We start from the raw sequence: 14899 nt of genomic DNA on the forward strand, positions 1-14899 counted from the left end.
AGTGTACAAATATCTGCACACTAGTACATGTGTTAGTGTGAATGACTGTACCTGTGTGCATTTTAAAAGTGAACCTGTATACAGGCCCTTGAAATGCACGCTACAGATAGGAAGTGTACTTCTGTACCTGCATTCAGCGTAACATGTGAATGGCTGTACCTGTGTACAGATCTGTACCTGTGCACTTGTTGTATGAGTATTGAACACGGAGCCAAAGGTGTGAGCACTATTCAGATGTCCGTCATGTCCAGTGAATGCAGACGCATTCTCCACCCCTTGACATCTACGACTTCACTTGACCAGGGTCCTCCACACTTTGTCCCCAGATGTTGTCAGACTACAACTCCATTATGGCTAGAGATGGCGGCTGTTCTCATACACAGCCTAACCCAGGTTAGTTAAGCTGTGCTGGGATCGGGACCAATCCCAGCAGGGCAGTGCCACCTAGCCCAGATTTTTAGCCCGGCTCTGAGCCAAGGTTAACCCTGTTGGGGCTTGTGATTATTTAGCAAAGCACCAAGGAAATGACCATTTCAGTTACAGAGGGCAGAGTTTAGTTGTTGCAGCTATGTACAGTAAGTGACACGCATGGAGATCACTGTAGAGTCTAAACGAAATCGGTTTATGAGTGAAATACCTTTGGGACAGGAAAGACCTATTCTATCTATCAGCTACATAATGAATAGGTAGGGGGAGAGAGAGAGAGAGATGTTTCCACCTTTTCTCTCTAGGAGGAAAGGAAGAGGACTGACTCACTAAGTACCTGAGGAGTCAAAGCATTTGTCTTTGGGTTTTGAACGGTCTTCTGTTTTGAATAGTCACAAGCAATCTCCAGGTAAGAGGGTACTTCTGGGACAGGTTGATTTATGTTTGTTTTTGTTGTTGTTGGCTGGCCTGTGACTGTATTAAACAAATTGATTGATATGGGGCAGATTATTTATAGAATGCTTCATTTTTATATCCTTTTAGAAAGAATCATTTTTCCCCCTTTCACCCTGCCAATGAGATTTGGCTTCATTATCAAAGTAACTCTTTGAATATTTGAATAAATATTATTGTATATTTTTAACATTATTATTGTATATTTTTAACATTATTTTCTCCCGGTGTTGAGGGCATTGTTCCTATCCAGCCCCAATGTTTCATCCCTCTGGTACCTGTTGCTGGTGTCTCCTTTATATTTCTTTTTAGATTGCAAGCCATTTTGGGACAAGGGATGATATTCATTGTTGTTTGTTTATTTTCCTGGGTAAACCGCTGTGAGCACTTAGTTGAAAGGCAGTCTATAATTCTGTGGATTAGCTGTAGTGGTAATCAGGGGCATAGCCACCATTGTGCGAATGAGTTCAAAGAACCCGGGCCGCCAATGAAAAGGGCCGTCGAAGCCCTGTGGCTAGGGCAATGGAGGAACCCAGAGCGAACTCCCCCCTCCGGGACTGCCGAGAGCCCAGGCGAACTCTTTATTTCAGAACTGCCTTTTATTTCAGGCAGCTCTGGCTGCCCAATAGGACATTTTCACCCTTTCTCTACCTCCAGGAAGAACTGGAGGGGGCTGCCGAGAGGGGCCGGACCCAGGCCGCCATTAGTCTGGCTCCACGGCTGGTGGTAATGGCTGCATTTAATGGTCAGGAGACCAGGCTGATGTTGAACCATAAAGGCTGGTTTTTGTTTGCAATGAAATTCTTTCCCTCCTGTTTCTCTCATGCAGATGCAACACAGATGAACAATGTGGTTCCGACATCACCGCTCCTCCCACAGCTGACGCATCCGCACTCTTATCCAAACATGGGGCAGATCACGAATCCGTATGAACAGCAGCCGCCAGGGAAAGAGCTGAATAAGTATGCATCTCTAAAAGCAGTAGGTAAGTGGAGAATATCATCTGATTTCCCCAGCGGATTCCCCCCACCCTCCACCATTATCAGGCTCAGAGGTGATTCTAGAACAGTGTGGCTCAAATTTGGCCCTACGGCAGATTTGGCCTACAATTCCCAGAAGCCCTAGCTATTGGCCACTGTGGCTGGGGGATTATGGGCGTTGTAGCTTGAATCCCCGCGGGTATGTTTCCCAGACTATGGGAAACATCTATATCGGGCAGCAGTGATATAGGAAGATGCTGGAAGATGCATCTCATACTGCGTGAGAGGAGGCAATGGTCAACCCCTTCTGTATTCTACCAAAAGAAAACCACAGGGCTCTGTGGGCGCCAGGAGTCAACACAGACTTGACGGCACACTTTACCTTTACTTTAGTCCAAAAACAGCTGGGGGTGGGCTAAGTTGAACAGGCCTGCTCTAGAACAAGCCTGCTCAATCCCCCCCATCTGTTTTTGGACTACAACTCCCATGATCCCTAGCCACAGTGGCCAATAGCCAGGGGTTATGGGAGCTGTTGGCCAACATCTTCAGGAGGGCTGAAGTTGAGCAGCCCTGCTCTAGAACAATTAGTTTGGAGGAGCAAAGAGGTGGCAAAGAACGTGATTAGGGGAGTGAGGATTTGGCTGTACATGAGATACTTAGGGAGATAAGGCGAATAATGTTGCTAGTTTATTTAGTAGGGGCAATAGTAGCCAGTGCCAGCACCGCCAGGGGGAAGGAGCATTTCGCATAGAGCCAGCATAGTGTAGTGGTTAGAGTGTTTGACTAGGACTGGGAAGACCTGAGTTCGAATCCCCATTCAACCATGAAACTCACTGGGTGACTCTGGGCCAGTCATGTATCTCTCAGCCTAACCTACCTCACAGGGTTGTTGTGAGGGTAGAAATAAGCATGTACACCGCTCCTGATCCCTCGCCACAGAGATTGCTGCTTCTCAGAGCAGCTTGTGGGTGTGGTCAGAGCAGAGGTAAGCACCTACTAACCTATGCTTGAAAGGTGCAAATGGTGCCACTTTGCACAGCTTCTGGCTATCCAGGAAAAGCTCAGCTTCGACACTTCAGGGTGTAAAACATAGTGGATTCTTGCTTAGGATGAGCAGGTGGGAGGAAAGGCTCTGTGGACCAGAAAGCCAATGATTGGAGAAGCCAAAGGGGGACCCGAGCCACATTGATTTGGTCTATGAAATCACACAAATATAGCCGCAGATCTCTGGCATCCCTAGTATTAATCATCTACATAGGAAGCTGATGTGTACAGAGTCAGACCATTGGTCCAGTATTGCCTACACAGACTAGCAGCAGCTTCTCCAAGGTTTGCAGGCAGGAGTCTCTCTCAGTCCTGTAGGAACATAGGAAGCTGCCATATACCGAGTCAAACCATTGGTCCATCTAGCTCAGTATTGTCTTCACAGACTGGCAGCGGCTTCTCCCAAGTTGCAGGCAGGAGTCTCTCTCAGCCCTGTCTTGGAGATGCTGCCAGGGAGGGAACTCGGAACCTTCTGCATGCAGGCATGCAGATGCTCTTCCCAGAGCGGCCCCATCCCCTGAGGGGAAGGTCTTACAGGGCTCACACATATAGTCTCCCATTCAAATGAAAACCAGGGTGGACCCTGCTTAGCAAAGGCGACAAGTCATGCTTGCTACCACAAGACCAGTTCTCCTCCTCCCTCTCTGTCCTTGTAGGCGGATCAGAAGAACTTTCTTGGTTGGTGGTTTTCTAAGTCATTTCGCTGCTGCTTTGGGTGTGTCGGTTTGTTTTGTTTTTTAAGAACTGTAACTACTCAACTGTGAGAGAACTCAATCTGCTTTCAGAACTCAGTTCCCAAAGACGGATACAGGCCATTGCGAATCAGGGGCATCCAGTCTCATACCTGCAGGACATTTTGTGCTAGAGAGAGATTTCGAGTCCCGGAGCAGACCTGAGAGAAAGAGAAAGGCTGCTTTTAATTAATGATGATGCTAAGAGCACACTGAACACCAGTTTCAGCTCACCGGGTGGGGGACAGGTAGCTGAGCTGCAAAGGCCACTGTTATTTGTCTTTTTATTTAAATAGCAGGAGATGTTATGTAAATGCTTTCTAAACACTGATAGGCGAACTTCCTCCATACCCAGCTCAACTTGGAATTAGCCCATTTACCTGAATCCAAGACTAGGAAACGCCCCCCCCCCATCGCAACGTTATTTGATGATGTTTAAAAAATGACTGAACAAATGCAAGAACATAAGATAAGAAAAGCCTTGCTGGATCCGGTCCAGGGCTTAATCTAGCCAAGCATCCTGTTTCTCACAATACTCCACCAGATGCCTCTGGGAAGCCTACAGTCAGGAGGTGAAGGCAGGCCCAGGCTCCTGCTGTCGCTTCCCTGCCACTGGGATGGAGAGGCATCTTGCCTCTGAACTTGGAGGTAGTCTATAGCCATCAAGGCTAGTAGCCACTGATGGGCCTGTCCTCCATGAATTTGTCTAATTCATTTAAAATTAAATTTTAATTAAAGCCATCTCATCCCTTTTAAAGCCATCCCAGCTGGTGGCCATCACCACATCCCATGGCAGAGAATTCCATAGATTAATTATCCCTTGCTAATGGAGCAAAGAGGCACCTTTTAAAAGTGGCAATTCCCTTTATTTAGCAGGGGGAGAGCTACTGGCCCTATCCATCTCCAGCACAGCAGCCCTCCAGTGGCTGTTGCTGGTGTCTGTCTTCTGTTTCGTTTTTAGCTTGTGAGTCCTTTGGGGACAGGGAGCCATCTTTATTTATTTATTTATTTATATCTGTGTAAACCGCTTTGGGAACTTTGGTTGAAAAGTGGGATATAAATATTCATCGTCCCCATATTTGTATTTGGTGTGAAAACGTACTTTTTGGTCAGCCCGAAATTTCCTCGTGATCCATCTCATGGGATAACTTGGGTAAAGGTCTCTGAAAACTCTGAAGAGCTATATAAATCATAATCACGATGATAAAAACTGAGTTGATGGGCCATTAGTAACAGTTATGGAAACATCTAAGTAGCAAGTAATCTACAAATCTGGAAAGAGAGGGTAATCTCTTCCCTCTCCAGTACAGAATAGCAGTGTCCCACAACCGTAGGGGCCTTATATACCTACAGGATTAATGAAAGGTTCCTTCTAGGAAGGACACTTCTTCCAAGGCTAAGGGAAACATTTGAAAACATGTGAGCCAAGACACTCCACTTTCAAACTTCTTACGACTGACGTGATTGAGATCTCTTGGGGACTTTGCCAGCGCTTTATTATTCATGTGGAAAAGTGCAGAAAGTGGTTTTTCTGCATAAATTATTCTTATTTTCCAATTCATCAAGCTTGTTTTTTACTCCCATGCTTAAATGGTCACTGCTCACTCAGGCGCCAGTGACATGTATAGAGGTAGTAAGTACCTGAACTGGTTCATCACATCACTTCACTGGCTAGAAAGAGGTCTATTCCATGGTGATGTACATCTTTGGGACATTTGGGTTGAATAAGCAGATCAACTGACTCTTTCTTAGCCATTAGGATAACCTAAGCTGAAATCGGGGAGTACATTCACCCCCTACAAAAGTGCCTGCCTCATTTTGGCAATCATTCAGGAATGCAACATGGAGGAAAAAAGGTTATCCCATTCAGAGTGAGGGCAGGAAGCATTGCCTTCACTAAGATTTGGCTTTGTGATGTCATGTAGCTAAATTTGGTTATACATGCCCGTTTTACAGTCCCTGTATGGCTGGATCATTTGGACATTTGGGTTGAATAAGCAGTGACTTGTTGAATTAATTCTGACTTGTTCTGAGCCATTAGAACAGACTAAGCTGAAACGGGGGTACTTTTCACAAGAAACACACACCACCTGCAAAAAGTGCCTTCCCCCTCATTTTGGCAATCATTCCGGAGAGCAACATGAGGCACAAATGTAATTCCATTCAGAGTGAGGGCAGGGAGCATTGCCTTCACTCAGATTTGGCTTTGTGATGTCATGTAGCTAAATCTGGTTATACCATGCCAGTTACACAGTCCGTGTATGGCTGGATCATTTGGACATTTGGGTTGAATAAGCAGTGACTTGTTGAATTAATTCTGACTTGTTCTGAGCCATTAGAACAGACTAAGCTGAAACGGGGGTACTTTTCGCCAAGAAACATACACCATCAGCAAAAAGTGCCTTTCCCCTCATTTTGGCAATCATTCTGGAGAGCAACATGGGCCATGACTGCGATCTCCTTCAGAGTGAGGGCAGGGAGCATGGTCTTCACTTGGATCCCTACTCGTCCATATTTGCATGCCCAATTTGCCGCTCTGCTTTCCATCTCGGAAGATTTCCCATGCTGTGGTTCTGGCTGCTGAGTAAGTTGCTCATCTCTCCCCCCCCCCACCGGCCCCCGGAAGCTGGGCCAAGATGTATATCTGCACAGAGCACGCACTAGGGATGGAGGCACGGCTGACAAGATGTACCCCTAAGAAACTCTGCTTCTTTCTTGAAAATAAACAAGGGAACATCCAAGCTTGGCTTCGGGACAGATGATGTCCTCTGATGTTGTTTTGAGAAATGGGAAGTCAAAGTGGAGTCAGGCTAATATATTCCTGCAGTGTTGCCAGCTGTGCTGGAGGACTTGTAAACAGAGAACTACACTTCCTTGGAAAGTCTCCGTTCGGAACAGCAAAGGGGTTCTCTCTTTTTCTTCTTCTTCATTTCAGACAGCATTAGAATATTAAAGGTGAGGCTTCCAGATATGCCTGTAGAGGAGGGAATGGATCAAGAAAGTCTTAGCCGTAGGGATATCTTGCCAGGTTTAATGCCCAAAATGCAAGCAGCAGAGTACAGATTAATACATCATTTGTCACATCAAGCGGATGAGTCAGTTAATGATGATGTCATGCACACATTGTGCTCCACTGGGCCATTGGCCTTGATACTAGGGATATGCACGAACGGTTCATGCCGAATGAACCGGGGCTGGCTCAGAGGTTCAAACATGGACCAAGCCGGCGTGGTGCGGTCCATGATCAAACCAAACCAGGCTGGATCCTAGGTTCCTATGACTGTTTACGCAGAAGTAAGTCATACTGATTTTAATAGGCCTTTCTCCCAAGCTGTTGCTACCTTACAGTTGGAAGATCATGTACAGGGCCTCGGAGATTATGCAGACAGGTTCTCCTGCACGCCCCATCAACTTCCAAAATAGCATCGCTTGCAAGTGGATAACTACAATTGAGCAGGGGGAGAATGTCCATGGCTGAGGGTCTCCAGGGACCACCAGCTGCCTCCCCTATGCCCTCTTTCTATTTAAAGAAATAGTTTAGACTGGGGAGGCCTTAAACCAGATGGCAATTTCATTTCTCTGGGCTAAGGGCATTCTGATACTCAGCATGAAAAGACATAGGAATATAGGAAGCTGCCTTCTACTGAGTCCTTCGAGCTTAGTATTATCTACCCAGATTGGCAGCGGCTTCTCCAAGGTTGCAGGCAGGAGTCTCTCTCAGCCCTGTCTTGGAGATGCTGCCAGGGAGGGAACTTGGAACCTTCTGCATGCAAGCCTGCAGGTGCTCTTCCCAGAGCGGCCCCATCCCCTAAGGGGAATATCTTACAGTGCTCACACATGCAGAGGCTCCATGTGTACAGCCTGCAGGACTTCTGTGGGGAGAGGGGGCTAAGCCCACTCTCTCCGCAGATGGGAAGGGTACTGGCTCCATAACGGAGCCGGTAGGGGCGTCGAGGATCAGGGGCCACCTGGGAAGACCCCCCAAAGGCAGGGGGCTTGTTGGAGCCCCCCAGTCTGGGGTCTCCTTGTGAGTTGCTGCGGCATGGAGCCACGTCATGGTGACTCACGATCGCCAAAATGGGGTTAGCAGAGCACTTCGCTAACCTTGTTTAAAGGGGGGGTACTTATTGAGGTTTGCTGCCAGGAGCCACGATGTGGGAAAGCAGGCTCGGCTCTCTTAGCTTTCCTGCAGTCGTGAGAATCACCTTGGGGTCTCCCATTCAAATGCAGACCAAGTGGGCCCTGCTTAGCAAAGGGGACAATTCACACTTGCTACCCGAAGACCAGCTCTCCCCGCATGGCAGCAGAACCAACCTGTGAAAAACAAAGCGCCCGGATTGGTCTTGGCGGATGTCATACAAAGGTCGGCTGTGGGAATCTTTGCTCAGAGGTTCCGTCCCCGTCTCCTGCATCAAAACAGATTTCATTTCATGCCAAATTATGAACACACTCCACACCATTGCGCCAGTGACATCTCAGCTTTTCCTCTCAAGTCGTATATCCAGCTTTTTAAAAGTTGGCAAGCAGCCGCCGTTCTTACTATGATCCCCAGAGATTTACTATCACTTCTAAGCAGTCGCTAAAGGAGCAACGGCAGGTTTGCAGATAGGGAGAAGACTCTCAAACCACTATTCAAGGCCCGTTGTAAGCAAAATGGACGCAAATGGCATTCCCTGGATTAACCAATTGGCTAAGTTCATTATAGAACAAAGCGACTGTCAGATTCAAGAACCCTTAATGCACAATTACCTAAGAGCATCTTTGTGTGAAAAGTAGGTCACGTGTGTCTCCTTAAGCTGGCTGGATATCTTTATAATAGTTCACACCACAGAACGGGGCAGCCGTGGCGTGGCCATTTTCCCTGTTGCAAAGCAAGAGAATTACGCTCAGCTTAGTCGGAAATACAGAATGACTAGTCTATGTACCTTTAAGTCACGAACCTGCTGGGGTGGACAGTACCATCTGGGAGGATGGATGCTGATCGTTGTGATTTTTTACAAGGTCTACAGCCCTGGAGATGGGAAATAAGAACATAAGAGCAGCCCTGCTGGATCAGGCCCAAGGTGGCCCATCTAGTCCAGCATCCTGCTTCACACAGTGGCCCACCAGATGCCGCTGGGGAGCCCATAGGCAAGAGGGGAGGGCATGCCCTCTCTCCTGCTGTGGCTCCCCTGCAACTGGTATTGAGAGGCATCCTGCCTCTCTGATGCTGGGGGTGGCCCACAGCCACCAGACTAGTAGCCACTGATAGACCTGTCCTCCATGAATTTGTCTAAGTCCTTTTTAAGGCCATCCAAGCTGGTGGCCACTGCGATATTGCAAAACTTTCAGCTTTCCGTGTGTTCTCATGCTTTTATGATCCTGACCATCAGGCCTGCAGGAGCCACGTTTACACGGGTGTTTTATGAACTCTAAAAACATTTAAGAACACAAAACTATTAGAAAACGTGGTTGGCCTTGTCAAAGGAACGGAAATGGAAATGTGCAGAAATGTCCTCCATTGATTACATCATGAGGAGAGTACAGCAAGCTGTTGGTTGTTACCCTAACCTGGACCCTAACCCTTTCCTCTGTGCAAAAACGACTGCAATGTTACCCTAATAGTTTGGAGGTTGGGATAAAGAAGGGGGGAAGAACACACGGAATGCTGTAAGTACAACAATGCTATTATCACACATGGTTCAACTCCAAGTGGGTAGACAGTAAGGCTGTTCTCAGGACCATCCGAAACGAATCTAAGGTAGCCTAGCCTGGTTTCAGCTGGTCATGTGCTGCAACGGGAGCCACATGGCTCCTGATGGCAAGCCCGCGAACCCCGTTTTCCCAATTGTGTGTCGCTACTTATAACTCACAAGTAGCACCCCAACTAGTAGGCTACAACAGGCCTCTCAGTGTTGAGGGGTTCCCCAGAATGCCCCGCGCACTTGCGTGAGGCATTCTGGGACTTCTGGGGCCAGGAGGCCCCCAAACCCTGATGAGCCGGAAATGAGCCCTGCTCATCTGTAGGGAGAGTGGGTCAAACCCGCTCTCTTTATAGATCCCATTTTGGCACGTCACACTGCTCGTGTGAAGCACCTCATTGCCTAAAATCACTATGAGCTTCCATCCCCTCAAGAAGTCCACAATGCTGGGAAAAGCTGAAGGAAAGAGACGGAGAGGACGTCCAGCAGCAAGGTGGATGGACTTAATTACGACAGCAATGAATGCACCACTGAGAGACCTTAAAGGCCAAGTTGAAGACAGATCATCCTGGAGAGAATCTATCTATGTGGTCACTAAGAGTTGGCACCGACTTGACGACACTTAATCAATCAATCAGTTCATCCCTCAAGCTGGTACAAGGTGGCCAACATTTTTAGACCTGACTCACGGACTACATGGCAAGTTCAGGTGTGGAATATGCAAGGGGTGAAAGGTTTATTCGACTCTGTATTCTTATATGGGCACAGCAGAGGATGTTACATGGTATCTGGGTTGGTGAGATGACTCTCTCCAGCCTTATCACTGGTTGGAGAGAACCCCAAGGAGAATCCACCAAGCACCCTGGCTTTTAGCAATCTGAATGGAGTTCATCTATCTATCTATCTATCTATCTATCTATCTATCTATCTATCTATCTATCTATCTATCTTATTTTCACTGTTCAAAACTCGCGTCTCTGGGGGGTTTACAATAGGATGAAAGTGATTGATGCTCAGAAGTCTTTACTATTACTACAAATATGTATATACTGCTTTTCAACAAAGTTCTCACAGGGATTTATGTAGACAAAAATGGGGTTAGACAGGGACCATTGCTCCCTTTCCTATATATAAGAGAGTGACCACCTTAAAAGGTGGTACTTTGCTCAGTTAACTGGGGTTAGGGGTGTGCACGGAACCGTTTATTATGGTTTGGTTCGAATTCAAGCTGAATTTGAACTGAACTGCCAGTCCGTGAACAGATCCCGTCCGACTGACTGCTAGTTCGGTTTGATTGGTCGAACTGTGTCGAACCAGGTTGACTCGGTTCCAGGGCTATGCTTGTAAAGGGGAATCCAGTGAGGATTCTCCTTTACAAGCAAAGCAGGGGGACAGCTTATAAAAGCTTATAAAGAGCCTTCCTGGTCTGGCAGAGGCTGACCACTCCTAGAAGGCCCCCAGTGCTCCCCAGCAGCCTGCGCAGTGCGACTCCGCAGTGGAGCCATGCTGTGAGAGTAGGCTTCTGGGGAGCGCAGGAGGCCTTATAGAGCAGAGTTATGGCCTCACCAGATTCCCTTTTACAAGCATAGCCACCTTGAACTGCTGAACCAGTTTGACCCAGTCTGGGCTTGGTTCAGTTCAATCACAGACCGAACCAATTCCGGTTCGATCCACAGTCAAACCATCGAACTGGCCCGGCTCAAGGCAAACCAGTTCGTACATACCCCTAACAGGGGTCTGTAAATCTAGCTTCTGCAACCTGAAAGTGTTTCGGGTAGTGAGCAGTGAGTTCTCCAATGCTAGAATTGGAACTGACTTTGAATAAGCTAAACTGTATGCCTAATCATCAGGAAATCACTGTGTTTATTCCTGAAGCAATCTGCATCCACTTTGAAGCCCTATCCCAACCATTTTCCATCTCCATGCTTCCTTGTTCCAAATAGGAATTATATCTGGGGCAGGGTACTAGAAGTGGTGACAGAAATCAGAACAAAGATACTCAGCTAGTCTTCACTTTTTTTTTAAAGGACGTTGTGATTATAGCTTCCTTGGAAGTTAGCTGTGTGAATTTCTGTTCTTTTGTTACCAAGCGTGATGAAGTATCCTGAACCAGATGAGCCTTTTAATAGTTCCTGGAGTTTGTCATATGTTGAGATATACTGACGTCAGACATCAGAGTTTTTGTTCTTCTTCTTTAAAACCCAGTGTGGAAAAGTTAGGCAAATAATAGGACTGAGCTCTCATTGTAGCTATAATATAAATAGAACTTACGAGCCTAACATTTCAGCCCTCTGTGTGAGATAGGAGCAAATGTGCTTCAGAAAGGAACCTCATAGGTGAGCAACCGCTGAGAATATTCCTTTACTTCTCCACGGAATTTTGCATTGTAGTCCTACTACAGAAGACTTGGCTTAAAAAGAGAGGCATCGCTCAATAGTAGAGCACATGTTTTGCACGCAGAAGGTCTCAGGTTCGATCTCTAATTAAAAGGAACTCCGGTAGCAGAGCTGGAGAAGGCCTTGGGGAGCCATTGCCTGTAGATAGACTTGTTCACACAGTTGCTTGAATCCAGGTTTAATGTGGGTTACCAACATTCCAGTGATTATGTGAAGCAATGCCAAAGTGGTTTATGGCCTGGGATTCCCAGCTTGGCATGGGTTCACACAATTACTTAAATGTTGGCTACCCACATTAAACCTGGATTCAAATGACTGGGTAATCAAGCCTGATATTGGACAGCTCCAAATGTTTTACATTGGGCCATAACTCAGTCAGCCAGTTCACACGATCATTAACGCGGTAATGCGGTAATCCATGCTTCATGTATCTGCACAGAGCAGGAATGCTTTTGTGGGCGAATGGGAGGTGCACCAAAGAGGACCTGCTTGGTCATCTGGGGTGAGGTAAGGTGAAAGCATCCTTTCCCCTGCCTGTCCAGAGCAATCGGGTGAATCGGCCCAATATCTGGGTTTCTCAACCATGAGTTCCCAGTTGTTTCTGGACTCAGGGATCCACAAATTTAGGATTAGCTCACTAGCCAGCCATTTTTAGGGGTCACCATCAATCCTTTTCCTTCCCTTGGACTCTTTTCTGGCACACAGTGAGAGAAAAGAAGTGGGTATTCCGTCATTTGGACTGGGAGATGGAGGTAAGACACAGAGGTCATTCACACAATCAAAAAACTCTGTTCTACCTGGGTTTGAGAGCTGTTTGTGCTCCCAAGTTTTGTTTGTGTGGAAGGAAGGTAGGAGGAAAACCCGGGTGGAAGTAATTGTGTGGACACAAGGTAGGAGGAAAATCCGGGTGGAAGTGATTGTGTGGCTACCTGGGTAGCCTTTCCCCTTACCTTGCTTCCACACAACTGAAAATTGGGAGCACACACAGCTCCCAAACCCGGGTAAAACCCAGTTTTTGATTATGTAAATGACCTCACAGTGGGAGTCCTCTCCTACTGCTCAGAAAAGATCCCTGCTGTTTCTTAGCATCCCAAAAATGGAAGTGGGAATGAATCAGAGGGTGAGGAGATCTGTGTGGTGCTGGATGTCCGGCTTGCAAGAGGGCACTCACCACTGGAAAGTGAATTTGTAGATTCCTGGTTGGACTACAACTCCCATCATTCCCAGCCAAAATGGCCAAAGGCTAGAGTGATGGAGGTTATAGTCCCATTGTGGCTGGGGATTATGGAAATTGTAGTTCAACAATACCTGGGGATCCAAGGTTGATGACAGCCCCTTGCCTATGCTCATTGCTATCTTGGGTTCTGGGTCCTTCCCACCAAAAGTCAATTGCCAGCACTTTTTGCCAAGTGGCACACTCAAATGCCTACAATTTTACGGAAGAAAAAGCTCATAATAGGAATAGAGATTTCAATGGGCCTTTTTGTTGTCAGGAGAACTGAAACCTGAAACTACAAATTTAGCACTTAGTGAAATTTCCACACTGATGTGACAGAACGGCATGTTAAGGAATTGTCCTGGTGCTGCCAACGAGATCCATTAAGGAGAAATTTGCTGTCATCGAGACAACAAGGCTTTCAGTCTTCGCAAGTTAGATATTAAAAACGCACACTTCCATGGAGACAAAAAAAAAGAGAACATTTCATAATGGAAGCCAATCCGACCATACAATATGGATAACTTAATAGTATAGAAACCGATGGTTTCATAAGTCTCCTTGGAGAAACCATGTAAAGAGTACTTTGTCAGTCTCACACAAATTCTATAACATGTGGGGAAAGCACTGTGCCTTGTAGAGATGCATCAGGCAGAAATCTATCAGGGCATTGTTGAATTTCTGCATGGATGCATCCCCAGAGGTGCACCTAGGTAATTTTGGAGCCAGGACCTAAAGGCCTTTGGAGCTGCCAACCCCCGCTCCCTGCCCCACACACACCACCACCACGCAAGTTAAGAATCATCCCCCTAAACACACACTCACCGTGACACACACAGAATTTTTATCACATGGGCTTTTTAGGGCACAATAGCAACTGAACTCACACACATGTAAGAATATCAAATAGGTCTATTTATGCAAGTATACATTAGCAGAAACACTTCAACACACAACTTAACATATTCCCATCCAACATATTTCTTTCCCCACTTTCCCCTCTGTCTCTAAAGCAGAGGTCACACTCGGCCGCCCGGCGCCAGTCACAAGTCCTTGCTACATCCCAACCCTTAAGACCAAATGACTCATTGGCCCCATTTGCACGTATTGCGAAACCAGAGCGAAACCCGGTGTTGCCAAAACTGTATGTCTGAATGCAGGACACCCCACAGAAACTCTGGTTCTGCATGGAGAGCGACGCGACGTTTCACTCCAATTTGAAGCCTCGGATTGTAGGCATCGGATTGTAGTGGGTTTTGCCGCTCCAACCCAAGGTTTGCCACAGCCTGTGTTGCGTGCGAATGCAGGACTACAGGCTCAGCTGCCTGGAACGGGAGTTGAGGGCGGTTCCTCCCTTTTCCCGGCGGTGATTGGCTGTGTGGGCTGTCCTTCATGCAAGAAGGAAACCTGCACAGCCAGTTTCCCCTTCTTTCTGCAGTCTTCCTGACTTCAGAAAGCCTGCCTTCCATTACATCCGAATTCGGACAGGAGAGAGGCGGTGGCAGGTGGGGAGCTGAACTGCAGGTCCATTGGATAACATGCGGTTCTGCAGAATGTGCAAATGCGGCACATTAAGCACATGAAATTGTGTCCTCTGTTTGTCCCCTGAATTCTTGGGTGTAGTTAACACCTAATGGCGCAGCGGAGAAGTAACTTGCCTAGGGAGCCAGAGGTTGCTGGTTCGAATCCCCGCTGGTATGTTTCCCAGACTATGGGAAACACTTATATCAGGCAGCCGCAATATAGGAAGGTGCTGAAAGGCATCAAGGTCATTCACACAATCAAAAACTGTGTTCTATCCAGGTTTGGGAGCTGAGTGTGCTCCCAGTTTTTGGTTGTGTGGAAGCAAGGTAGGAGGAGAGGCTGAGTAGCTTTTCCTCCTACCTTGCTTCCACACAATCACTTCTACCCAGATTTCCCTCTTATTTATTTATTATTTATTGGTGTTTTTTTTTACCACCCTTCCTAATTT

General features: G+C 47.0%; 1 protein-coding gene across 2 annotated transcripts in view; it reads left to right on the plus strand.

Moving 5' to 3' along the window:
- The window catches only part of SHISA9 (shisa family member 9), a 212700-nt gene that overhangs the window by 180986 nt on the left and 16815 nt on the right, over positions 1-14899 (plus strand). For both annotated transcript variants that reach the window (XM_053276675.1, XM_053276674.1), the window contains exon 3: positions 1709-1864. In XM_053276675.1, coding sequence (XP_053132650.1) covers positions 1709-1864 — 156 coding nt within the window. The remainder of the gene's footprint in view (positions 1-1708; positions 1865-14899) is intronic.

This window comes from Hemicordylus capensis, chromosome 13 (assembly GCF_027244095.1).
Source record: "Hemicordylus capensis ecotype Gifberg chromosome 13, rHemCap1.1.pri, whole genome shotgun sequence".
Taxonomy (NCBI): domain Eukaryota; kingdom Metazoa; phylum Chordata; class Lepidosauria; order Squamata; family Cordylidae; genus Hemicordylus; species Hemicordylus capensis.